Genomic DNA, 26,845 nt, shown 5'->3' with positions numbered 1-26,845 from the left:
CCCGCCATCCCCATCATCCCTGTGGGACGGCGGCAAAAGCCGCTAGATAACAGCTTGATGGCTGGATGTCACGTCAGAGCATGGAAGAGAAAAGTAAAAGCTCTTCTTTTTGCACCAATTACCCTACACACAGAGCGCCCTCAGAACCGAGCCCCCCACACTCGATCAGTGAGAGGCCCTGTCAAGGGAGAGCGCTGAACCGAGGCTCCAATTTACACTTGGGGTATTAGGTGGGACCCCGGCGTAACTGTGCAAAGTACCACGGGGGGCTCGTTCGCCTTGCTCAAACACGTCGTGGCGCGAGGCGACGGATTCGGTTGGGCGGAGAGAGAAACTCATGTTTGAGTCATGGATCTGGTGTCGGTGGAATGCAGGAACAGCACCTGTTGATTGAGAAATGTTGAAAATGTGCCGGCACTTTAATTGGCTCCTTCCCCCGCCGGCGCAGCGAGGATATGGAATGTTGACAACGGATGGGTGGAAAGCGGAGCGAGGCGGCGGGTGAGTGAAGGGGAAGGGATAAGCCTGGGAAGTTAAGAGTTATCCATCTGAGAAGGGGCAGTGTGACACCAGCAGCTCCAGAACAAACCTATGGATCTGGGGGGGAGCTTAAGGCCGGTCACCCATGATTGAGTTTGCCCATCCAACACACACCCAAAAATCCCCCCGCCACAAAAACTTTCAGTGCTTCTGCTGCCTTTCTAATAATGGAAGACTTTTGGAGTGAACCAGATGCTGCCTCTCCGTATCTGGAAGCTGTGAGAGGGTCGGGGGGACAAAGAGATGGATTAACGCCCAAGTGCAGGGATTTGAGGCGACAGGAAGGAGGGGAGGACGGCGTGACAACCTGCTGGCTCACTAACCACAACACTAACGGCTCACAGCAGGGAGCCTTTTCCTTTAGACCCTTCCACCCACTCAACACCAACCTCATTATGATGATGATTCATACTTTTTTTGCTCATTCATTTGCAAACTGCAGAAGGTGTTAATTTCTTTCCCTGTCATGTCAAAATGAGGTGAAATGAATAACAGCTATGGAGAATCTGATTTCATAACCGTTTGGCTCTGGAGAGGAAACCGAAGAAAACCCCGCCAGCGTTCTGTCGCTTCTACTCAGGCTAACATCAATTCTCTCATCGGCTGCACGTCCGAAAAGTCGAATCAAAGCCGAAAGTGGCTGAACTTTGAGTGGCGCAGCAGGCCGGAGGATCCCAGCCTGGCGTGTTGCTCTAGGCGACGCCGCAGTGAGGATCAGCTCTGAATACACCAAACTGGAACACCGAGCTCAGCCCTGCCGATTAGTGTGTGAAAGCAGCATGACTGTCATTTAAGGGATGGACACAATAGCTTATGGTGCTGAGGATAAGCGACGTATCTTACCGAAAGTCGCTGGTGGTCGACCGTGACCGGCGGACGGGCAGGGATTTGCTGCAGCTGCTCCTCCTCCTCTTCCTCCGCCCGGTCGGCAGATTCGCTTTGCTCGCATTTCCTCTCTTTGGACGGCGCCCAGGAACAGATGAGGAGGATGGAGAGGAGAGAAAGGTAAACAAAAGAGTTAACAGTGAAAAAAACAACAAGATACTTGGTTCTTATTGCAGCGACTCAAATAATCTCCTGGTGGAACGCCGCCATGTGCGACGCTTCCTTTTCAAGGGGAATAAATCTGATCTGCCAGAGCAACAAGATGAATAAAGAGGGAAGGAAATATGTCTGAAGCTACTCGCTATAACTGCGTGTGCAACATTAAACAAATGGCCTCTCTACCGCCCATTTATAAGAGCGCTGAAGAGGAGCGTTGACGTAAACAAAGCGGCCCGGCTGGGCTCGTGTAATGAGAGCGAGGGGACAGTCGCCGCCTTGTTTTGTTGGTTGTTGAAGGATCCCAAGGCCAAGTCCGAGTCCTGCTGTCCACCCCCCCCCCCCCCCAACGCCCCCACTCCACATTCCGTCAGACGTGACAGCAGACTTCCAGCTCCCCCACCTCCACCCGAGCTACAGATCCCCCCAAATCAAAACACCCCAACCTTACGAGTCAGAGAGACTTGGAGCAAAGCCAGTCAACCCTGTGAATGTTTTATAGAGAAAAAAGTGAAGCTGCATCTCGGAGGGCTTGGTGATTTTACAAAGGTAGACACATCCTTGAAGCCCCTGGAGTTCCTCTGCTGAAACACAGCACACCGTCTGCTAAGCAAGGGGAGGGGAGGAGGGGATGAGGGGAGGAGGGGAGGGATACCATTTCATATTCTGCATTACTTGTGTTGTATTATTCATGTCCTCTGTTCTAAAAGCTAACTAGAGTGCAAATCAAGAGAGCCAATCGACCGAGGAAACTGTCATTGTTATACAGCGCCGACGGAGTGTGTGAGAATGAAGAGATCCACGTGTTCTTAAAGAAAGTGGCACCGCGCCGATTTGAGAGGTTTGGGTGATTTTCACATCGTTTGCATCCAAATGAGGACACAGACATTATTTTCTTAAGATGAAGCATTCTGGAGATATCTGGCCTTTGCTCATCAGGTCTGTAGAAGACACACACACACACACACACACAACTTATACTATAGTGTCTATAACCCCTTGTCAAATCTATTTTCTTTTTCTATGATTTGTTCTCAAGTCAGGCTTTATACCTTCTGTACCTTCCAGACTTTCCGTTTCTGCCCTCCCGTCCTGCAGAGGGCGCTCCTGAGTTGGCGTGCTTGCGTCTTTGCTCTTGTGCTCTTCCTGCTGGGGCCTCGCGGAGTCCTCGGCCGTCTCCCCGGCCTCGCTGCTCTTCTTCAGGCTCTGGGAGTCCAGACTGTCCATGGACCTGTCCCCGTTCAAACAGGTCACCCGTGACGCTACCGATCCGTCTGTGTGCTTAGGCTGGACCTCCGCGTCCCAAGACTCGGACGTCTCCGTCAGAGGCTGGGAGTCGACCCGCTTGGCCTTGCAGTCTGTGTTTGACTCGCAGAACAACATGCTGTGTGGCTTCCTGTTCTCAGACTTGCCCTCTTTGGATGTGGACTCCTTCTTCAGCACCGGCTCTTCTGGTGTTTCTCTGCCGTCCGGAGGCTCAGCTGGAGCCGCCACAGGAGGCCCGTTGGAGCTCTCCTCCTCCGTGGAGGAGACCGGGGCGTGGTGACCGTTGGGCTGTGGCCCCATGTTGTCGCAAGACGATTCCTCATCCTGTGTCAAGCAGGTGTCACTGGGCCCCGCAGCCTCTGCTTCCGCCTCTGGCTCCTCCTCTGGCTCATCATCCGGCTCCTCCTCTGGCTCCTCCTCTTCCTCTTCTATTCCTTTCTTATAATTCTTCTTCTTGCGGATGATGCCTCGCCCCCACGGTGGTCGCCGCCGTACCTTGCGCTTGTATGGACCTGAGAGAGAGAGAGAGAGGGAGAGACAACAATGAGATCATTTGATTAATTAAGATCAGCACAAACACTGAACCTTTCATAATGGAGCAACTTTACAGCTTTTAACAGTCAGGGAGAGAAAAAATCTGATATCAGCTCCTTGCAATCATCCATTAATCTCTCAGGCCATGATTTTGTGTGTGTGTGTGTGTGTGTGTGTGTGTGTGTGTGTGTGTGTGTGTGTGTGTATCTATTTGTACCAAACCTGTCCCTGGGGGGAAAAAGCTATTAGGTTCTACATCTAAGGACAAAGAGTGGGTCTGGAGTGTGTGTGTGTGTGTGTGTGTGTGTGTGTGTGTGTGTGTGTGTGTGTGTGTGTGTGTGTGTGTGTGTGTGTGTGTGTGTGTGTGTGTGTGTTCAATGCTTTCATATACAACAAAAATAACACCGTGTGTAACAAGGTGCAAGTCATCTGCATAATAAATCACAGACAAAACAACATTCCCCCTCTCGTGACACGTGACTCAAATAAAACTATGAAGCAGGAGAGAACACACACACACACACACACCAGAATTAACCTGGCTCATTTCAGCTGGACCCTTCTAAAAACAACATTTCTGACCCCTGCATCCCCTCCTTGCATACACACTCTCCACACACTCTTTTGCACTCACACACACACACACACACACTCACACCCCTCCCGACCCAGTGAGGGGTCTCACTGGGGGTCAGCTATCACCAGTGGAGCTATGAAACCGGCTCCTTTGGGAGGGAAGGGTGAGACAAAATGGCAGCAAATGACTCGTCACACTCAGCTCTTAAATAATGCATGAAAACTGTTAGAGCATGAACGGCCGACCACAGGGGGAAGAGATGCCAGTGGGGAAGAGGAGACGGGAAGGAGGAAGGGAGACGAGAGAGAGGGGGGGGTGAAGAAGAGGAGCACTTTGTAATAATTAAAAGCTCTGCACGCATGCATGATTCATGCAACGGCAGGAATGTGTACAGCACACACACACACACAGACACACACAGACACACACAGACACACACACACACACACACACACACACACACACACACACACACACACACACACACACACACACACACACACACACACACACACACACACACACACACACACACACACCAAAAAGGATTAAACAAATAAATCAGTGCGGGGACATTGATGAAGAGCTGGGCAGCACGCTACGATCAGGCCTTTAAAGTGTAATTGTTTGTACATGTGCGCTGATTTGTTTATTCAATAATTCCTTGTGCGAGGTCACCGTGCAGAGCAGGACGGGCGGCCAGCCAAACGCACCGTAAAAGAAAGGACGAAGGGGGGACACAAAAACAATAAAGCTGCTGGGTTATATACGGCTCCAATAGCCACGCCTATAATTTACAACGCCGCCACTTTGGTCAACAGCGGCGACATCGTCCTGGTGCGACGTAAGGATGCCACTGTGGGTGAAAGCTTGAAACTTATGTCCCCAATAAGACTTTGAGCTATCAAACGCGGCGACGCCTCCAGCCTCCAGCCTCGCCCGTACACAGCCGACACGCTTTCCTCCCGCATTAAAACACCGGGGGCCATCTCGGGCCGGCCCTTAACGCACACCGGGCGCCTGTAGTGTTACCCAACGCGGCGTAGTGCTATTTGTTACTTTAACACACTCCTGAGACGTACGGGCCCATAAAGGCGGGAGTGTCCTGCCTCGGATGGATGGCTGTGATAAGTCTGCGGACGCTCGTCAGCACTAACTCACCTTTACTGTATACCTCAGAGCTAGTTAAGGAAATCTGGACGTTAAATCTGCCCCGACACCGCTTTAATTATTAATCAATCTCCTGCCCGCATTAGCTAAAAGGAGAGAAGTATATGGGATTCAATTACCTGGGAGTTTTACACGGGATGTGATATTAATCTTTAAAGCGCAATCAACTCCGGTTTGAACTTTAATTCTTTCCCATAAGGCATCAGCAGCTACTGAGCGCGAGTCCCGGCTGAACTACACACACACACACACACACACACACACCCGATGCCCCTGAGGTGTTATTTGGTCGTCTCCTTTGTGTACATGAAAAGGTCAAACCTACATTACTGCTCTGTAGTCTCTAAAATCATTCACTGTAATCAATAGGATTCCGTAGGCAGATGGCGCTATGAAGGCGAAGAGTGTGTGTGTGTGTGTGTGTGGTCAAAGGCACGAGACAGTCTGGAGGAAGAAGGCAGGGAGTGGGAGGCGTTCATTGGAATTGACTGGAGTCGGTGCCTCGGTCTTGTACCATTAATGGAGTATCGATCCGCTCCGCTCTCATCGCCTGGGACTGATGGGGGCGGAGTTTAGAGGTGGCGCTGCTCACGAGAGGGGGACAGGGGGGGGGCACTTCCTTTAAATCTCAAGACAGCAAGGGGTTAAGTTTGTCCAGTTGCTGCCTCGGACTCATTTTAACATTTAAAAACACACTTTCTCATCTTCCTGTCAGCGGCGGCTCCTGCATCAACAGAACCCACCGGGGCCAATATGAGAGTGAGAGGGAGGTCACGCAGAGTTTGACCCCCTGCGTTTCCAGGGCTTTGTAATAAGCTGCCTTTGTGGAGAAATGGTTTGACCCGTGTCAGATGAAACGCTTGATTTATGCAGGAAAAACATGAGCCTTACATAAATTAACTCCTACAAATCCAACCCCTCATTTCTGTTCCTGTGGAATTTGGGGAAGACGAAGGTTCACTGGCACATTTGAACACATTTGCTCTCAATGTGGTCGACTCTTTGTTCAGGTTCAAGACAACGAGGTCCAAGTTAATCCAACACGTAAACAAGAAGCCTACAGACGGTCAAAAGGAGTCACGCATTACAGAAACTATTGCTACATTACCGTACAACAGAAATGCTGCTACTGGCACGGCGTTAGTTGTTTCTAAACAAAAGCATGGAGGAGGCTTAGCACACAGTTCTGTAAGGTGAGAAACGCTGCAGCAGGCAAAGCTTCAGAGACGCTGCGGCTGTGACAGCGAAGCCTCGGGCCTCTGGGTCATCAGAGGGAGACGGCCGTTTGTCACCCGGTGTGTGACACGTCGCGCTGACACTTAATGAAATGTCCGCGTCAACAAACGATCCCATCCCCGCTCCTGGAAATGAAGGAAATCCGTCACTTTGCTCAAATAGCTCCGTCACACCTTCTTCACCTTCACGTCTCTCACTTTCCTTTTCTCTCGCGCAAAGCCTGAGAGACACACACAAGCGACTCTGCTTCCTCCAGCGCTGCAAAACACACTGTTAAAGCTGAAACACATCGATTCATTCCATCAATATATTCTCCGTCTGTATCTAGCGTCTAAGCGGCTGCGTGGCTCCACAGGCCAGCGTGTGGGAGCAGAGACAAACATCTGGGCTCTTCTCTCTCTAAAAGGACTGAAACTCTACTATTATAATCATGTTCTACTGGAATCACACCAGCAACTTGAGTTATCAGACTTTGCTGTGACCCCGAAACCGAGAGGAGGATGAACAGGTTCATTACTAATGAATCATTAGGCGGCAGCACGATGGTAAAGGAGGTTTGGAGATCGAGATACAACAACAATCATTAGAAAGGGAACTTGTCACATGAGCGCAAGTGTGGATCGCGCAGACACACACACCCACGTACACAGAGACACACACACACACAGAGCGAGAGAGAGACACACACACACACACACACACACACACAGACACACACACACACAGAATAGAGAGAGACACACACACAGAGAAGAGAGAGAGACACACACACACACAGAGAGAGAGAGAGACACACACACAGAGACACACACACACACAGAGACACACACACACACAGAGGAGACACACACACACAGAGAAGAGAGAGACACACACACACACACACACACACACACACAGAGAGAGAGTGAGACACACACAGACACAGAGAGAAAGACACACACACACACACACACACATACAGAGAGAGAGAGACACACACACATACAGAGAGAGAGACAGAGAGATAGAGAGAGAGATAGAGAGAGAGAGAAAGACACACACACACACACACAGAAAGAGACAGACACACACACACAGAAAGACACACACACACACACACAGCAAGACACACACACACACAGAAAGACACACACACACACAGAAAGACACACACACACACACACACAGTGTCTTCAGCTTTGTTTAGCTCTAGTGTAGTTTTTTCTTCAGGCAGCGGGCCGTTATTAAATCTACATTTGCTTGGCATGGTAACAATGACTTGAGTGAGTCGCTGCCAGCTTGTTCTTGTTCTTGTTTAGCAAAATGATGGCAAAAACCTGAAACCTGGCAGGAGGAGGAGAATCTCATCGAGACAGCACCTGGCTGCTTTCCTGAGATGATACCAGATCAGATTCTGGGATTGGGGGAAAATTCCTCGTTCCTAACCTTCTCAGGTTCGAGCTCGTCAAGATTAGGATCACTACGACTTTCCCAACATTGTGGGAGCATTTTCATCATCTAACTAACATTCCCAAGCCTGGAGAAGCCATTTTCATGCTGCTTTCCCGCAGAAGCATCAGGCAGTGTGTTGTTTGCCGTAAAAAGGATGTTCGTATAAACAACCGCAAATCCTTCAGCGATCGAACTTCGGGACTAGTGAGCTGGCAAACGACAGCTCAGCGCCTTTCCACTCTCGTGTGACACGGCGTAATGAGCGGTTAGCCGAGCCGGGGCGGCCATATTCAGAGAGAGAGAATGAATCTAATCTCTGAGCTTAATGGAGATCTGGCATTTAGCCTGGATGACAGTGTGATTCTAATGTAATTATAAACCCCCGTCAGCGTGAGGACCTGTTCTTACCACAGCCTTAATGCAGCTTCTGTCACTTAATAAGAGCCGTCTTCAAAGATCCAGCACCGATGTGAGCGCCTGTGTGGTTATCATCGCTACCCTAGAACACGCAGACGCCATCTTATCCATTATGCCAGACGATGAAGAATGCATCTTACGATCCGTATCAATAACCACAGGGCCCGGGCGTCCTCAAATGAATATTTAATGAGCAACATTCAGGTGATGGGAGCTTTCTCAGCTGCATTAAATACACATGGTGGCTGTTTTCTAATGAATTGATCACGTTGGGAGATAAGAAACTACTTTAGTTTCCAGCGAGCTTGGGCTTCTAGGTTGTATACACTAACTCAAACATCATTTGGAACTCGATCCATAAGTCATTTCAACTAATCAAAGCGCTAATGTGTTTGTGAAAGCGTTCCAGTCAATTACAACCTATCAGAAGGCAGGCAGAGGGGAATGTTCCCTCTATTAGGCTGCTTGGCATTTACTACCTTCTGACATTTACTGAAATTGGCAAATCGACCACACTTTGATAAAAACAATGACGGCAGTAAATGCAGAGTGAGTCGGCGGTATAATCTCGCGTCTGATTGTATAATTGCCGAGATTTCCCGGCTCCTCTTGAGCGCTGGAGACAAACCGAAGTAGTGAGAACCTTGTTATCGAGTGACAGATGCACTTTAATTAGCGGGCGGTCAATCCTTTGACGATTCGGAAACTCTTTACCACCGATCCCTGCTTCTGAATGTGAGTTATGACGGCCAAGATCTCACCCCAATGAAAACAGAGTTCAACAATAAATAAGCCATCGGACGACTTAACCAGATTCTAAAGTAGCATCTGCACACCGTCTCAATGTCCATCACGCCTCACACACACAGCCCCGGCTCCTGGGTTCTTACGGCTTTGGAACAATGAACGTCTAACTCTAACCCTAAACTTCCACGGTGGCGTTTCTTAATGTTCCTACCTCATGTGATCCTGATACTATCTTTGAAATGACGCAGGGAAAACACAAATCTAGCCAGATAGAAAGCACACACGTCATAGTTTCAGCCATAATGACCCATGACTGTTACTATGGCGACGGGCCCTCGCTTCACTTTCAGTTATAGCCGATGGGACAATAAGTCGTTGACGGTTCATATGAAGAGCGCGTTTGCTTTTCCCATGACCTCTCCAGGTTTTCCATGAGCAGATGAACGCTGCCTGTTCACTACAGACCGGATCTATGCACCGGCAGAATGAAACCCAGGGGGCAAGGTCCATTTATCATAATTGGGGCTGTGGTTAGCATTACAACTCTTTATATCTAGCAAACCTCTCTTTCTCTCCCTCTCTCCTACACACACACACACACACACATCCTTTTGCAGCACAGCTTGCAGTCATTGAGCATGCAAAAAGGCAATGAGGAACAACAATCAATCATTCCAATGCAACGCTGGGGCTTCTAGGAGGCAGAAATGTTGAGCTGTTGACAATAATATCTATGAGAATGTGCCGTGCACGGTGATAAAAGGACGGAATGACAGAACCCCTGGAGGAAGACGGCCACCCGACCTTGTCACGCACGTGCACTTAACACGCAAAAGCTACTGGGAGTGAAGGGACCCACAGGGAGAGGGAGAGAGAGAGAGAGAGAGAGAGAGAGAGAGAGAGAGAGAGAGAGAGAGAGAGAGAGAGAGAGAGAGAGAGAGAGAGAGAGAGAGAGAGAGAGAGAGAGAGAGAGAGAGAGAGAGAGAGAGAGAGAGAGAGAGAGAGAGAGAGAGAGAGAGAGAGAGAGAGAGAGAGAGAGAGAGAGAGAGAGAGAGAGAGAGAGAGAGAGAGAGAGAGAGAGAGAGAGAGAGAGAGAGAGAGAGAGAGAGAGAGAAATCCACAAACACTCACGCTGATGTCGGCTCATTTGCACCCTAAAACAATAAATGGATGCAAAAAGGCATCATGGATGATTTTACATTCATTTCACGCTCGGTGCCACAATGATCCAAGACGCATCTGTGCCCACAAAATGGCAGCTTAGGCACTAAGCTGGCTGGCTGGGGGCTTTGCATGGCTGTTATTAGCCAGTACCACAGGGTATCACACTTTGCAATTCAGGATGCTTTCTGCCCGGTAGTTGCAAAGAAGCTGGAGGGGAAAGTGTGTTGTTGTTGTTGTTGAACAAACTAATACAAACATCACTATTGCTATTCCAGGGAGAGATGTTTTTACAGTCAACACTGCAATTTACTGACTGGCTACAAACAGCCTGGAGGGGGGAGGGGGGAGGGAGGAAAACCTCTCAACTCAAATGTAAATGATCCATTTTACTTCACTGATGGATTTGTTCTATTTCAATATTTGTTGTTCTAGAGAGCTTGGATGTTAGAGGAGTCCAGCTGTTTGAATGTGGATCTGAGGCTCCTCTCCTGCGCTCCTGTTGCTCAGGGGGAGTTTTGATGACAGACACGTTCACTTTGTGCCCACGTTCACTTTGATCTTAATTCACACTGTGTCAAAGGACAGTAGAATCATTGACCGGGGCCGTTTTACTCTCTGTTCTCCAGGTAAGGAGAGTTGAAAAACACTTTTAATTAAATTGGCAGTAAAACAAACCGGGCTGAAGGCTAAACCTCTTTAGTTTCTCATGATAGCAGGCAACAAAAGCAGCCTCTGTCCTCCTGAACTCAGAACACTGAGGGAAAAACACAAAAGCAAACAGGATCGTCTTCAATAGCACTTTCTCTCCTTTAACAAAGGCGCGTCTTTCCGCTAACCTACTTCAACCGGTGGCGTGACCGTCACACTGCGCTCCAACCCCGGTGCCCGCTTCTCCTTTTGTCCTACGCCACAAAAATCCAGGTCATGCTTGGATACAGTAACTACTTCAGTGTGAGGTAACCAAAAAAAAAACGAAAAAAGGTGCGTTTATTATTACAAACCCCCCTCCCCCATCAAGGTCGAGCGCTGGATTGTCACCGCTGAGGAGCTTTTTCTGTTCGCCGTGATGTGAAACACGAGGCAGAGGAGAGAGAGAGAGAGACTGTTGGTGGCTGTTGCCTTGGAAGTGCGACTGACTGACGCGGGAGGACGCATCTGACTGTGCCTGCTTTGTACGTCTTTGCTTCCATAAACAAGGAATAAGGACAAGCTTGTCAAAGTTGCACTGGCAAATTACAGACAAACAGAGGGAGGGGGGGGCTGTTTTTATTAAAGGAGGACATCTTGTACATATTTACAATTCAGTTAAACAAGTACACACATCCTCTATGCATCCTGCTGACAAATCAAGACTGAGCTAAAGTGAGAGGCTTTAATTATGAATAAGGGCGAAGCACTGCATCTGAACCAGATCTCAGTATTGATGCACTGTGGGTGAACCCGGGGGTCTGCGGCCCAGGTAATGGACCTCGGGTTTTCCAGCTATTCCCAGGAGGGAGCGTCAGGAGAAGGGGATGGGTAGAGAGAGAGTAGAGCGATGGAGATGGTGGGGGGGAAGCGGAGACAACCCTGACAGAAGTATGAGCGGGAGCAGGCTAATGGAACGCTGCCTCCTCCTTCTTTCTGTTTCTATGAGCATGCAACTGCAGCCACTCTTTGCATCTTACTAGCCACAGCGACAGGAGAACTACTTTAACACCTGATTCGGAAATATAACATTCAGAAACGTCCTTAATAATGCATCCTATCCCTTCCACGACGCCTTTACATTTGCATATCACAAGCCGTACTACAACAGAGAGAGAGAGGAAGAGGTGTCCCATATAAACGCCCTGAAGAAGTGCACACGCTCCACACACAGCTCTCCCCCCTGCAGGTAAAGATCTGGGATCACTTTGCCCTTCAACTGTCCTGACCTTCACGGGAGGAGGAGGAGGAAGGGAGAGCCAAGAACTCCCCAATCGCCTGGCTGCAGCGGGTTTTCGGTGCCATTTCGTGAACAATTCCCCACTCTGCCATCTGCGGAGAGACTACAGAGTGCCGTCTCCTTCAGCAGATGCAGCACGTCTCGTCAGCTGCGAGGCCGCGTCCTATCTCCAGACGCAAACCCGACTCTGTGATCAATTAGCCTAATTGGGCCTAGATCGCTGCCTTGCTGGGGTGCGCCAGGTGAGACCCCGCTTGCCGGCGTCACAAATTAATCACCTGAGTTAGGCGAATTAATTAAGCCTCTGGTGGAGGCTGATAAGGACTCTCCCAGGAGCCGCTAAATTGGTGGTCCGCATCTGTGACATTTGGCTTAGTAGATAAAGACTGCTGCTAAGTATACAAGGCAGATCTGGCTGTCAGGCTCAGCGCGGGGATCTGTAGACGTATCCAGCATGGCGGCCCTGCTGTAAGCCCCGGCTGTGTGGAGCGGAGAGCGCTCAGGTTCTTTAAACGGTGTCAGGGAGGTTCGGATTCTCTGGATCCACTCGCACCATGTTGGAATGTTTCAGCCAATTCACTATTTTAGTCCCTATAAGTCATCCCTGTACTACTGATCACAATCCAATACACCCTGGCTATCTATCCTAACTGTGAGAAACTGAGAGCCAACATTAGGTCACACATAGAGTTCAATCTGCCCCAGGACTGCCCCCTAATAAAGAGGCTGCTGTGTTTGTTGATGCACAGAATTACAGACAGGTCTGACTCTACTGTACTGCACCATACAGCACCAAAAAGCTTAGGCTGAGCTCAAATGAGGTTTAGACTAAAGACCCTGAGCCAAAAAAAACATATCTTGGGGAAACAACTGAAGCGGGGGAGAGGAGTCGTCGTGCCTGGATAATCCAAACCCACCGAAAAGTCCATTTGGGATGGAAACGGTGGAATTAAGCCGGAATATCCTCTCTACCTACCTCGTGGCTGCTTTTCCCCGGCCAAGCCTGGCGGGAGGAGCAGCAGTGGAGTCGACACTTCAGCGTGCCCGGGACTCTTACAGTATTTATGGTGGCCAACGGAGCCTCTCATCTCTCAAGGGGAGGGGGGGAGGGGGGCTTCTGCTCAGGAGGGCTGGTTTAGCCACACAGCAGGGGGGCTCTACAGGGAGCCGCTCTCGTGAGAGACAAGCACCACCCTGTGTCTGCTTGCTGTACTACACTCACGCACGCCAACGCAGATAATGAACACAAACCAGGGTTCTTATTCACTCTTTAACTGCTGCCTGCTCTGTTTAATAACTAACGATAAAAAAAACACAACGAGATAAATTGGAATTTGACCCGATTGAGCTCAGCGTCACACCTGCTTCCTTCTCTTTATCTTGTCCAGATGGAGTTGCACGGTATCCGACCTGCTTGGGTGGGACCGGGCAGGTAGCGGCCTCGTTAGGCTGCCCCCTGCCCGTCCCAGCCTCCCTTCACCCTTAGGCGCCTGCTGCTTGCCACAGGTGGGCGTGTAATTGCTCTGTGGCGTGGTCGTGTTCGGAATGGTTAGGAGAGAGCGGCGCCGGTAATGAGGCGACCCGCTGTGCTGCTCCTCCACTGCTGAGGAATACATGTGCCTCTGTGTGTGTGTGTGTGTGTGTGTGTGTGTGTGTGTGTGTGTGTGTGTGTGTGTGTGTGTGTGTGTGTGTGTGTGTGTGTGTGTGTACACCGAGAAGACAGGTGTGTTTGTGTGTCATCACATACATCTACCATACTGCAGTAGCATCGCACAGCTGCTTACTGCTGGGACCCAGACGGATAGTTTGAGAGAGGGTGTGTGTGTGTGTGTATGTGTATGTGTATGTGTGTGTGTGTGTGCGTGTGTGTGTGTGTGTGTATCAGACAGGAGGGTAGAGAGGATTCTTTTTCTTGTTTGTGATTCCCTTGCTACATCTGAGTTGACGCTGTACCTGCATTGCTCCATTAACCCTTGCATGCCCACACTGTTCACATGGACTAGATCCTGATTTAGTCGCTTTCGTCTCTTCAATACATTTTGAACAAAACAACCCTATTTTCAGTCCCGTCAGTCATAACAAATTGCATGATTAACTTTTAATTAGTGGTTGAGTGTGGGCGAGTGAGTGTTTATGTTAATGGAGGAAAAACTATCAACACACTTTCAATGCCTTATTGTTACTTTACACAATGTGAAGTTTGGGCTTCATTATATCTGCTATTATAAAAAACTCCTGACCTTGATGCTGCATTATAGAACAACATAACTGGAATTAAAAAACACCACTCTTTTCAATTAGTGTAGACCGTCTTCTGTGTGTGTGTGTGTGTGTGTGTGTATGCGTGTGTGCGTGTGTGTATGAGTGAAGCATCTGAGTACTCACTGGTGGTGCACTGCTTGTCCGTGGCTTCGCCCTGAGTGCTGCTCCCGGCCTGCTCGTCCCCCGTGGCGTGATGCTTTCTAGTGGCCACTGTGCCCGGAGCTGCCGTCAGCTGAGCTGGCATCTGGAGGTCTGCAGCAACCACAGAGGATCAGTTACCCACAACACACACAATAACACAATACACGCTGCTGTATGGGAAAGTGCAAGCATGTGCATATTGTGTGTGTGTGTGTGTGTGTGTGTGTGTGTGTGTGTGTGTGTGTGTGTGTGTGTGTGTGTGTGTGTGTGTGTGTGTGTGTGTGTGTGTGTGAGAGTCAAAGCTGGCAGAAGAAGGCGTGTGTGTTGCACAGACATGTTCAGGTAGCAACTGACAGATAATGAGCTAAAAATATGAGCTGACAGACAAAAGATGGCCACCAGGGTCTGAGCGGCGGTGAGGGAGGATCCAGCTCACATCACTTAACAGAAATATTCAAGCAGAACTCCCGAGCTATTATTCACAGCTGCCACAGAGGGGCCGCGCTGAACGTGAGTGGGCGCTTTCTCTTAAAGCAGTATGTGCATGCGTGTGTGTGCGTGTGTGTCTCTGTCATCCAAGAATCCACGGCTAAGAGTCCCCGAGAGCTGGAGTGTGACACGGAATTAGAGAAGTCATAATTGAGAGTGCAGACGCTGTAAAAGAACTCATTCTGTGTTATCAAACGCTCCCACATATACAGTGTGTGTGCTGCACCTGGTTACCACGCAGCTCCGGATCAATACAAAAGCTTTAGAGCAGGACTGAAATGATGAAATGAAGAGATCAACCACACACACACTCACACACACACACACACACACGCACACACACAGTGAGTCAGGCAGTTCACTTCTGCTGCTGCAATATTTATTCCGCAACGATCCAGCAACAAACTAGAAACAGAGCGGCGCCCCCTCCCCTCCCCTTCCCCCCTCTACCTGCTCCAAGAGTAAGAAGGAGGGATGAAGACCACGACCCCACAAATCGTGTTGCTTCATTCCAGTAGAGTGAACTACATAGTCTGGCCTTACAGCAAGAGAGGAAGAGGACGGTCCAGTAGTTTCTAGTCTTTCTGACCCGTACAGTAACTTGAGTCTCTAAAGTTCTCATGCTCATCAAACAGCGGCGGTAGGTCGCTCTTCTCTGTGCTGTACTTTTGAAGCAGGAGGCCAAACTGGTCTCAACTCTGGAATCGGGTTAGGGTTAGGGATCAGGGAGTAAACCTGGTTGATCTAAACCCGGGCTGAGAGCACTGCAGAGCTCCTGGCTAATCTGAAGTGCAGCTATAAAGTGTTCTGCATACGTTCACAGAGTAGCAGACACACGGACGTTATGTTGAATATAAAGAGGGATTTACATTCCATTATGTTGCCCTAATTTGGTGTTTTCATGCAAATGGCCGTACACAGAGCATGTTGATGAGCTCATTCGGATGTGTGCGAGCGCGGCATCAGGAATATTTGCACTGTGATTACACGCCTGTGTGTGATAATGTACAGAAAATCCACTTCTTCAAAGCTTATCTGTGCCTGTTGGCGTAATCGTATATTTATGTGCATAAAGCCGAGTGGAGGCTCCGGCCGCGCGTCTCCGCTCGGGGCTGTTTGTCGAGCGCACAGACGCAGACGGCGGACAGACGAACGCTACAGACGGCGCGGCCGGGGACGAGAGTAGCCCGGGGCGCCAGCAGTCGTAGTCTGCGTAAAAAAAAGAAAAAAAACGAGGGCCTCTCCGTCACGCGGCGCTTACTACCTGAAAGTAGGCTCCCCCGCTCTGTGGATCCATCCATCACCGCCGTTCTTTAAAAAGCGGGAGAGGCGACAAGCTCGGGCACAAATGAACCGCCCGAGCCTCATTATTCACGGGAATTAATGTGCTCGCAAAATGTTTACCGATTCCAAATAAACAAATGAGACTTGTTTTAGCTTCACGTTGCTGAATTATCCTCCCCATCATCACCTTCCTCCCTCTCCTCCCTCTCCTGTTGTATTCAGATCACTTCCTGTATGATCACACCTGGCCATCTCTTTGTAATTTCTTCCCTCTCTCCTGATTTCTTCCCTTTTCCTTTCCGGGTCTTTCCACAGCTGATGTGCGGTTTGGGAGAGGTTTGTTACCCATGAAGCCGTCTGAGACACTTTATGTGATATTGGTTCACACAAATAAACTTTGACTTGAATGTGAAGCCTCTTTTTTTACTCTCCTGCCGTACAGGAAACAAGAGTGTGTGTGCGAGTTAACACATGTATTTAAGTTTAAAGACGTGGTCATTATGACAAGAAGTGCATTTCATGAGCAGCCAAGAGATTTGAATGAATGAAGTGCATGTGGGGGCTTTGTGATCTTTCCAGAGGAGCTCATTACGCCGTCCCTGATCCTCGGCACTGCGGCGCTGTTGATGAGCGCTCACCGCCGGCGTGCGCGGTGGCAGCTGCAGATGATTTTCTTGTGGGTCAACAGTCAGGTAGCTCGTTAACATTTGAGAACGGAACCAATCAGTGTCGGGGTAAAGTCCGTGCGGCTGTGTGAGAAATGATGATGATGATGTTGTTGTTCTCACCCCTCTTCCTGCGCGCCTCCTTGATCTCCTCGCACATGCGGTCAAACTCGGGGTCCAGCTCGGCGGCGAATATAGCGTGCGCCGTGTCCTTCAGGCTGCACGCCCGGTGCCTGATCACCTTGTCTGTGAAACAAAAGGAGACGGTGAAATACGACGCCTGTGTCACGCAGATACAGACCTGTGCTGCTCTGTGTGTGCACATGTATGTTCAAGGACAAACGCCTGATGTTAAAGTTCACATAAGACCGGTTTGTGCCATTTGTTATGATACTCTGTTGCCTACATCAAAGGGTTTGTGCAGGACTCTTTGTTTGGAGCGTGACGGTGCATGTTTTTAACACCCCGCCATTGATGTAAGACCAAACTAAGCGCAAGCAAGACCGCTGCAATCCACTGTAAGTGTGAGAAAACAGGCTGCGGACGCTTCTCACCGTCTGAATGGAGATCAGACATGTTTGGAAGCAAATTATGAGCACAACAACGTCTCATCAGCACCACTCACCATCACCAGAGGAAAGGCAGAAATAAACATTGTCTCTCACACACACACACACACACACACACACACACACACACACACACACACACACACACACACACACACACACACACACACACACACACACACACACACACACACACACACACACACACACACACACACACACACACACACACACACACACACACACACACACACGCTGGGTGCAGCTCTACACCTGACGCTTCTTTTCCATTAAACCCACTGTAGCATCATTAAAATCCTCTCCCCTGGTTCCTAAATCCCACGGAGGGGAAAATAAAAACGGGAGTTGAAGGAGGCGGCTAAAGCGCGGGCGCCCGTAAACAGGACGTCTCTCATTACAGCAGGCAGAGGGGAGAGCAGCTCAGGCAGAAAGTGGCAGAGAGGTCACAATCTGCCAGCTTCCTTTGTCTAATTGGAGGAGCCGTAATCGTGCTGGCGGCCATTTATGTGTGCGAGTGTGTGTGCGTGCGCTTTACAAACTCGCCCCGGGTATCTCAGTGTGTGTACACGACGGGGCGAATACTAATGGCGAAGAAATGTCTGTCAGTGGAGGTAAAGAGGTCAGGACGGGCAGGTGGGACGCAGGGGCACATGAGCAGCTGTGTTGGCTTATTTCTAAGGGTTGTTGCCGCCGATGAGCCGCAGAATTTATGAGCTCGATGAAGAAAACAGGGATGGAATCACAGAATCCGGCCGTTAAAAATGAAATTGGCCATTAGGCCGATAGATTTTGGATTAAAGGCATTCTTTAATGAGTGTACAATATCTGATCTGTGTGTTGTGGAGTGTCGATTTGAATTGAGAGAGCGCGTGTGTGTGCGCCAGTGTGTGTTAAAGGCCTTGAAGTTTAAGTACGAGGAGTAAAGCAGCCGTGAGAAGAAACGAGCCTCAAACAACAAAGACGGTTAAAAGAAAACCTAACCGGATTAAAACTGAAAACTAAAAAATCTAGAAAAAGGAGGGAGCAAAAAAAAAGGGAAAGACAGAATCGGGGATTTCTTCTGAACTCACTGGGGTCTCCATGAGGCAGTGATTATAAGGGGAGGTGAGGTGGAGGCAGAGGGGCAGCGTGCTGCTACACGGCCCACAGAGGGATAATGAGGTTATTTCCCAGCACTTTGTGAGCTGCTGCACAACTTCCCCAGCAGTGTAATTGTGCGGCGCCCGGGCCGCACTCTCAGGGCCGCAGACTGCACCGGCAGACGAGAGGCTCCGTTACTCTTCTTTATTAATCTGCCTAATTGCATTTTTCGCCCCTTTAGTGTATCATTTGTAGGCCCTACATCCCGACAAATGACCCGGGCCCCCGCCCGCGCAGACCGGGACATGATTTATTCATCCGGGCCGGACTCAGAATTGCTTCCCATTAGTATCGGCTCCGTCCGACGGAGGGGAGCGGCGGAGGCTAAACGCAGAAATACAATGAGCGTATAACTGTGGATGAATGGAAGTGGCAGACTTGCAGCACGCAGGTTGTAATTAACGCCGTCACACTGCTGCTCGTGTTTGGGTTGGAGTTTCTTTCACTTCTCAGCCTCCAGCTCTTCAACTGCTTCCTTCTTGTTTTTTTCTCCATGTTAATTTTTAGCGGGGATGAATAATTGAAGATGTGGGACTGCACACACACACACACACATACACACTCTTTATATCCCTGTCATGGCCCCATTCCAACACTACGAATAACTCTGGATTCATATGAAAGCTATTATAATCAATAGACATCTTAGTGTGTCTGTTTACGTGTGTGTGTGTGTGTGTATGTGTGTGTGTGTACATGTGCGTGTGTTTGTGTACGTACATGTCCATGCGTGTGTGTACATGTGTGTGTATGTACATGTGCGTGCGTGCGTATGTGTATGAGTGCGTGTGTGTACATGTGTGTGTACACGTGTGTGTGTGTGTGTGTGTGTGTGTGTGTGTGTGTGTGTGTGTGTGCATGTGTGCATGTGTGCATGTGTGCGTGTGTGTGTGTGTGTGTGTGTGTGTACCTCTAAAGACTCATTATGAGCTCACATTTTGCTGTAAAAAGACGCTGAAGGCAAAAAAAAAGAAAAGACCAAAGAGCTGTAAAAAAAAAATCTTTAAGAGACGAGAGACAATTAAATGTTCATGCATGTGCAGCCTCTCTGCAGCATGAACTACACTGTGGGGCTGTGTGCACTTTCTTTCATTGGAGGTTGGACTTAAAGGGAAACCTTGCACTGTGTGTGTGTAATTGGGCTGAATGCCGACACTTTGCTGTTATTACTTTACGCAAGTTTATCATGCAGTGTTCTTTCCAATTATTTGTAACTCAAACAATAACAGGCTGGTGTAAAACAATAGTAAATAAAGAGCATCAGTACGGTCTACAGATCAGGAGTCTGAACCAGGACCACCCGAGCCGCGATCCAGCAGGTTTACAATCATATGTGATGGGTCAATGGTTGGGTTTAAGTCCAGGGGTGAAATGTAGACCAGGTGGATCTTTAAGGTGTTGTAAACCTGCTGTAGCGGTCATTTGATTGTGTTTCTGTGTTTCTAGTTTCCTGTGTTTCTGCTTTGTTTTGCCTCCTCACCTCCTGGGTCTTTGTCTGGGTTGTATTCTAAAGCGTTGCTGGAGATGAGGTCAATGTCCACCAGGAAGTCCTTGGCCGTCAGGTAGCGCAGAGTGTCTATCTTGGTGATGACTGTGGACAGATCCATGGGCTGCCTGATCACCTCCAGGTAGTCGGAAACCTGACGCACAAACACAACACACACACGATATCATGCGGTGTACGGATGTGTCGATGTCAGGACAGCAAATATGAGCAGCAACAGGAGGACGTGAGCAGGAAGTGGAGGTGCTACATGACCTAGGAGACAGGAAACAGCTGCCCGGAGGATCTAGTGCGCTCTTACCTCCTCGATGTCGACAGGCTTGCTGAAGATGTTGAACCGCTTGTCGGTGGCCAAACGCTTGGTCACGTCCCTGAGAAAGAGCCGGAGCTCCCGCAGTGTGTTGTCCTCCTGCTCGGCCAGGCGCCGCTGCTCCTCGGCCGACAGCACCCTGGGGCCCGCCGCCTCCGCCACCGCCAGCGGCTCCTCGGGCCTCGCTGAGTGAGAACGTAAACAACAACAACAACAGTGAGGGGAACAGGCCGAAGCACAAACCTTCATCTGCAGTCAACACCGCAAACCACAGAGGAAGACTGAGAGGCAGAGATGAAGACAAAGCAAAACAACACACACACACAAACGTCTCGGCTGTGGGTGAAAACCGCTTCACGCTCATGCAGAAAACATACACACACACACACACACCACTAACACTGTAGAGGTAGAGATGGTCCAACTGTAAACCCGACCCCTGACCTTTTCCTTTGGACGGCAAAAAGGCACCGTACACATTTTTGGAACCCGAGGAAGAAAACAACACCTCCAGATTCTTGCAGCTGGAGGAGAAACTGCAGCCGAGCTCGTCCATAAACACACTTTTTGAAACACACCAAGGGATTTGCCTCTGGCCAATGACAGAGTGATGAAGCAAGGCAAGCACATATCCTCTCCTCCTCTTCCTCCCCCCGGGTGCCAGGCTTAGCCCAAGGCATCTGCCGGCATCGTTAGGAGGGCTCTGCGGCGCGTCAGGTCGCTTCACCTGCCCGCCGCCGTCCCAACCTTGATTCTAATTACGACTAATAGCGGCACAGTCGCTCTCCCGGCAATTCCTCTCTCTCTCGCCGCCTTTGTGCCGCCGTCTCTGCTGGAGGTCGGACTGCTGTCTTATTCAAACGCGGACCCCTGAAGAGCGGCGGGCGAGCAGAGCCGAGGACCCCCGCTGCACGTCGATGAAGAATCCGCGGATCGACGCCGCCACCGTTTCTGTTTGAAAGCCCCCGGCGGACAGTACGCTGCCTCCCGCTGAACAGGAATAGACGGCTGAGTAAAGGGCGGCAGCCGGGCGGAGGGAGGGAGGGAGGGAGGAAGGGAGGAAGGGGGTGGTTAGACCGGCGATGGGGACGTGAGGTCAGGGAGTTCTGATGCGAGCGAGCGAGCGAGGGGGAAGAAGGGGCTCAAACTGGACTAATCTGCCGTTCTCACCGCAGCGCCTCACCACCTGATATTGCCAGCTTTCTGAACTACTTCTCAATATGAAGTGAAGCCGAAGCAAATCTGAATCAAACGTGCCGACTCTGACACCCACAGGCAGAGCGGCTCTCCGGCTTCATCCTCCATCCAGTCACACATCTGCTCCTCTACCTCTCCCTCCGTCCACTGAGGATTCTGCACACGAACAGCAAATATAGAACCAGAGGGAAACCAACACTGTCCTTGAGCACCGTGTGTGTGTGTGTGTGTGTGTGTGTGTGTGTGTGTGTGTGTGTGTGTGTACGGTGTAGCAGCCTTGTCGTTGTTGTTGTTTTCCAGCGTGTAGTCTGTACCTGCGTTTCTGAGGCGCGGCGGCGCTCTGGCTGCCTGGACCAGGAGGAGGTCGGAGAAGAAGCTCCTCCTGTCGTCCCGTCCTGGAGGACACAGCGTCACCACCTCCCCGTAGCTCCTCTGGAACATACACCTCACCTGTGTGGAGAACATCAACCATCAATGCCTCAGACATGAATATTTATCTGACCTGTGTGACTTTGTCTGGAGGATGTGAGCGCTCTGTCCCAGACGCTCTGCATATTCACAGAGCAGAGGTATTTACCCATCAGGACCGAGCTTAACGTCAATAATTTAAATTTTATGAATAAACATGAAATGTGGTTCATCGCATTTAATCTGGTCCCGACGGACGAGCCTTCACTTTCTCACCAAAACATCCGGTCACTGCTGTCACTGCAGTTTAACACCAGAGATGCTCCTCTATGCTAATGAGAATAACACTGGACTTTGCTGCTGCGTGTGTGTGTGTGTGAGTGTGTGTGCGAGCAAGTGAGTGTGTGCGCAAGTGAGTGAGTGAGTGTGTGTGCCAGTGTGAGTGCAATTGAGTGAGTGAGTGCAATTGAGTGAGTGAGTGAGTGAGTGAGTGAGTGAGTGCACGAGTGAGTGTGCGCGAGTGAGTGTGTGCGAGTGAGCGAGTGTGTGCAAGTGAGTGCAAGTGAGTGAGTGAGTGAGTGAGTGAGTGTGTGCAAGTGAGTGAGTGAGTGAGTGAGTGAGTGTATGTTAATGAGAATTACACTGGACTTTGCTGCTGCTGCGTGTGTGTGTGTGTGAGTGTGTGTGTGAGCAAGTGAGTGTGTGCGCAAGTGAGTGAGTGAGTAAGCGAGGGAGTGAGTGTGTGCAATTGAGTGAGTGAGTGAGTGAGTGAGTGAGTGAGTGAGTGAGTGCACGAGTGAGTGTGCGCGAGTGAGCGAGTGAGTGAGTGAGTGAGTGAGTGAGTGAGTGAGTGAGTGAGTGAGTGAGTGAGTGAGCGAGCGAGTGCGTGAGATGAATTTCAATTGCATGCGATTGGCTGTGAATTGCATGTAAAATGACAATTAATAAAAAGTATCTTAAAAAGAGTGAGTGTGTGTGTGTGTGTGTGTGGGGGGTGGGCTTGCATAAGTATTGTTTTCCTAATAGCACAGACTCGGCTCCTCTTGATAAGACCCAGCCGTTTGGCGGAGCGTGAAAAGGTTCTCCCCTAACTTCAGCTGCCTCTTGATGTGTTTGTGTGCTGGAGCTTTCACTTTGTGTAACACGGAGGCGGTGTTTACCACACCAACACATCTAAGCCTCTCTTAACCCGGCACACTCCGGATTTAAGCCTGACTAGGAATCCTCTTTCCTGTGTGTGTGTTTTAACTTTCACCCCAGCAGCTGGGAGCAGATTCACACCCAGACAGATCCATTACTCCATTTTCTGACGGGATGGAAAGATGAATTTTTCATGATGAAAAAGCGGGAAAAACGCCACAACAAAAAATAGCGCCGCGAGAACACAACCGCAGCGTTTTTATACATGCCGCTCTCTGACAAAACCGAGCGTGTTTACTTTGCTCCTCTGTTCCGCCTCGCTGTCAAGATTTCAGCAGAACTAAATTTTCATCTAAATTCATTTCACTCCGGCTCTATCAAACCCCAAACACTTCAACTCGCCATCGCCGCTGACACAAAATTAGCAGGGTGACGAATGGCAGAAATGGAGTGGGCAACACCGGAGCTTGCGCGTCTTCGTCTAAGTCCGTCGCACCCCCGCGAGACCCGGAGCGTGACTGAGCATAGAGGAGCAAAATTAAGCGGCCTGCTCAGAGGAGAGACCTTCAGCCCCGGATCCTGATCGGGCTGCCGCGAGCCGCATTAAGCACAGAATGAACAGATGGCGTTTTATCGGCCCAAATGACTGGTAATGGTGGTAAAACGCGGATTCCCGACTGCCGTTTTTTTGAATCAGAAAATAGATTGGGCCCCGTCCTGCGTTCTTGTCACAGGGACAGCGGAAAGCAGCTCTCTCACTTTAAAGCTCATTATGTGAGCCCGTATGATGGCTGCAGAGAAGGTCTGCCTCGATTGGGCGTCTTTGATTGCCGAAAATTCAATTTCAGCAAACGCCAGATGGGAGGAATTCTTTTGTATTAGCAGGGATATCAGACACGGAATAAGCAGAGACGCACACACACGAGGCTGTGGGAGGAAGCGGTGCTGCTGCAGGAACACACAGGAGGAGCGTCACAGCGGCTTAACGTGATGAAGGACAAAGGAACTACACGACAATACAACAGCAACGGAAAGAAAAGTCATAACAAAACGATGAGGGGCGACGATGAACTAACGCTGGAACTCTCATCCCTGTTCCTGCCGATTGGAGGAATGAAACAACCACACACACGCGATGTAATTCCAGAAGCCTTTAGTCTGACAGAAAGTAGGAGTGACATTTCTGATGATAAGAGGCGGAATCCTGCAACACGCTGAAGTCTCAAACTCAAGCAGCACAAAATCTAAAGCCGAGGTTTGGTGGCAGCAACCTAATTTAACATCTGGATGAACCGCAGAGACTCAGACCAGCGTGTGTGTGTGTGTGTGTGTGTGTGTGTGTGTGTGTGTGTGTGTGTGTGTGTGTGTGTGTGTGTGTTCCTCTGTTTCATTAGCCCGTCACTGACATTTCCCTAAATCACCAGCACAGGCGGAACGTTGACGATTAAGATCCCGTCCGTATCGTGTGGAGGAATTTCCACGTATTCAAAGCCGCCGACGTCAGGATCCCGCTGTGGACCGCTGTTACGTGTACGTCAACAATTGGGGGGGCGAAGGGGCTTCAAAGTTTAAAACTGTGGTGAAGTTCAAAGATCCTCCCACAGGCGAGCGCCGCTGCTGCTGCTGACTAAGCGCCTCCTTCCCTCTGTATCTCCCCCCCCCACATCCGTCTCTCACATTGAGCCGCCGCGTGTTTGTTCTCTCTTTCTCTCCACGTCGCCTTTTGTTCTCTCCCTCCCTCCGGAGCGTGTGTACACTGCAGAAGGAGGAGCGGGCAGGGGGGGGGAGGGACAGTGGGAGGTGGGGGGGAGACAGGAGGAAGCTGGTGAGGGGTGGAGGGGACTGCCAGTGTGTGTGTAGCTCACAGCGGGTGAGGCTCCTCGCAGCACCGTTCAGCATGGGAGGGGGTGTGTTGGAGAGAGAGAGAGAGAGAGAGAGAGAGGAATAGATGTTTTGAAAGGAGAGAGGAGAGCCGAGGTGTAAAAGACGAGGAGCGTCTGAGTGTTCCGGCAGCATCTCAATTCAGTCCCAAACCTTCAGACACTCTCTCTCTCTGCTTTGTTCCTTTAAACCGTTCGGCCTCATTTACACCTCGCCACAAAAAAAAATCAGATCTCCTCCAGACGGAAACGCCGCCGGCAAACGATGTGATCGGAAACATTCCTCATTGCAATTACGCTCATAGTCAAACTCAACGTCTCCGCCACTAAACACACACACATCATCCACCAGGCTGAGTGTGTTTGTGTGTTCATTAGGTGAGGTAAGAACCCGTGACCAGGGAGGTTCTGTTCCACTTTCGCCCTGGGTACAACACTTAACTCCTTACTTAGCTGAATCTCCTCCGTTTACGAGCCTCTTTACCTCTTAAAACCTCATTTCACACCAACACTCACTCAGAACCGGATTGTTTTCTATTCTTACGCCGCCCACGTTCTCCCATAATGCATTTCATTCACACCGCCGCTGCTGCTGCGAGCGTTGGCCCTGCAGTTTGATATAATTTACACTTTTGGATCTCCGGCAGGTCAGACTTCAGACGGGCAGCGGGCGAGAGCAGAGCAGAGTGAAGGAGGAGTGTGTGGGGGTATTCTGCCTGGTGTCTGTCGCCGTGTGTCTGAGTGCTGCTCAGTGTTGCTACGAGAACACATCTGTGGCTCAAACCAACGCTCACGGCTCAAACTGTGATGCCAGTTAATTACAACAAAAATAGTCTAAAGACGAAGACGGAGGAGGAGGAGAGGCGAGTTCATCAAAACACGGCTGTCATTCTCTCCTGATATCATCCTGGAACGTGAAGGAGGGGGACCGCTTTTTAGAAATGCCTTTTCAAATAAATGGCGCCTGAAGCTCTCGAGGACGTCTTAGCAGTCACCTTGTTCATTACCCGCTCGCCTGCTTCCACACACACACACACACACACGCACACACACACACGCACACACACGCACACACACACACACACACGTTGCTGTTATGAAGGAAGGACGGCGCCCCAGCTCTGTGACGGATCAGAGTCCTGATGCATCGATGATTACAGCGTCTACATGGTTTAAGCATTCAGACGGAGTGTGAACTTGATGCCACTTAATGCATTCCTGTTTCATAACATTCCATAATTACTGCTGGGAGCAAAAACGGATGAGCTACGATCCCTCCCCTCTCTCTCCCTCCCTCTCTCTCCCCTCCATCTCTCTCCTTCTTTAAGTGTATTCCTTTCACCTTTACCATCCTGTTGGAGCTATTTTTACTGCTCGTCCCATGGAAGTGGCTGTAAGCAGAGTGAATGGCTGTTAGGGGAGGAAGGGAGGCCGTGTTATTGGACCAAAGCCTGTGGTGAGAGTTTTGGCTGGGGAAGGATGCGGCGTGTTCCCTGCTGAGGGTTTGGAGCTGAGACAGCAGCTGTCACCGTGTTTGTGTGCCAGCGTGTTGAAACAACAACTCGCGCCCGTCGCCAAGTCGCTGCAAAAATCACTGCAAACCGCAGCGTGTCCACGTCGGGACAAATTAAGAGCCCAAACTCCTCTCCTCAAAACTTTAGCGCCCGATGAATGACGGAGACGGACAGTTTTTGAGACAAGGGGGATGAGACAAAGTGCTGGGAAGTGGCGGCAAAAACATGTGGGCAGGCTGAGCACAATTCCCCTTTTGTTTCCCGGCAG

The 26,845-nt window shown here is 50.0% G+C and overlaps 1 protein-coding gene across 3 annotated transcripts in view; it reads right to left on the bottom strand.

Moving 5' to 3' along the window:
• atad2b (ATPase family AAA domain containing 2B) overlaps positions 1-26,845 on the bottom strand; it is a 51,761-nt gene that overhangs the window by 12,353 nt on the left and 12,563 nt on the right. For 2 of the 3 annotated variants that reach the window (XM_076160125.1, XM_076160127.1), the window contains 7 exons: positions 21,950-22,085; positions 20,430-20,623; positions 20,105-20,264; positions 17,018-17,140; positions 14,439-14,567; positions 2,634-3,359; positions 1,384-1,496 (listed from right to left, as the gene is read on the bottom strand). In XM_076160125.1, the coding sequence (XP_076016240.1) occupies positions 1,384-1,496; positions 2,634-3,359; positions 14,439-14,567; positions 17,018-17,140; positions 20,105-20,264; positions 20,430-20,623; positions 21,950-22,085 (1,581 nt within the window). The remainder of the gene's footprint in view (positions 1-1,383; positions 1,497-2,633; positions 3,360-14,438; positions 14,568-17,017; positions 17,141-20,104; positions 20,265-20,429; positions 20,624-21,949; positions 22,086-26,845) is intronic. The other variant, XM_076160126.1, reaches the window with a different exon arrangement.

This window comes from Genypterus blacodes, unplaced genomic scaffold (assembly GCF_046128005.1).
Source record: "Genypterus blacodes isolate CSIRO-AG114 ecotype Tasmania unplaced genomic scaffold, CSIRO-AGI_Gbla_v1 ptg000104l_1, whole genome shotgun sequence".
NCBI classification, from domain to species: domain Eukaryota; kingdom Metazoa; phylum Chordata; class Actinopteri; order Ophidiiformes; family Ophidiidae; genus Genypterus; species Genypterus blacodes.
Note: the sequence above shows the minus strand (reverse complement) of the source record. Positions and strands in the feature narration are given on the sequence as shown.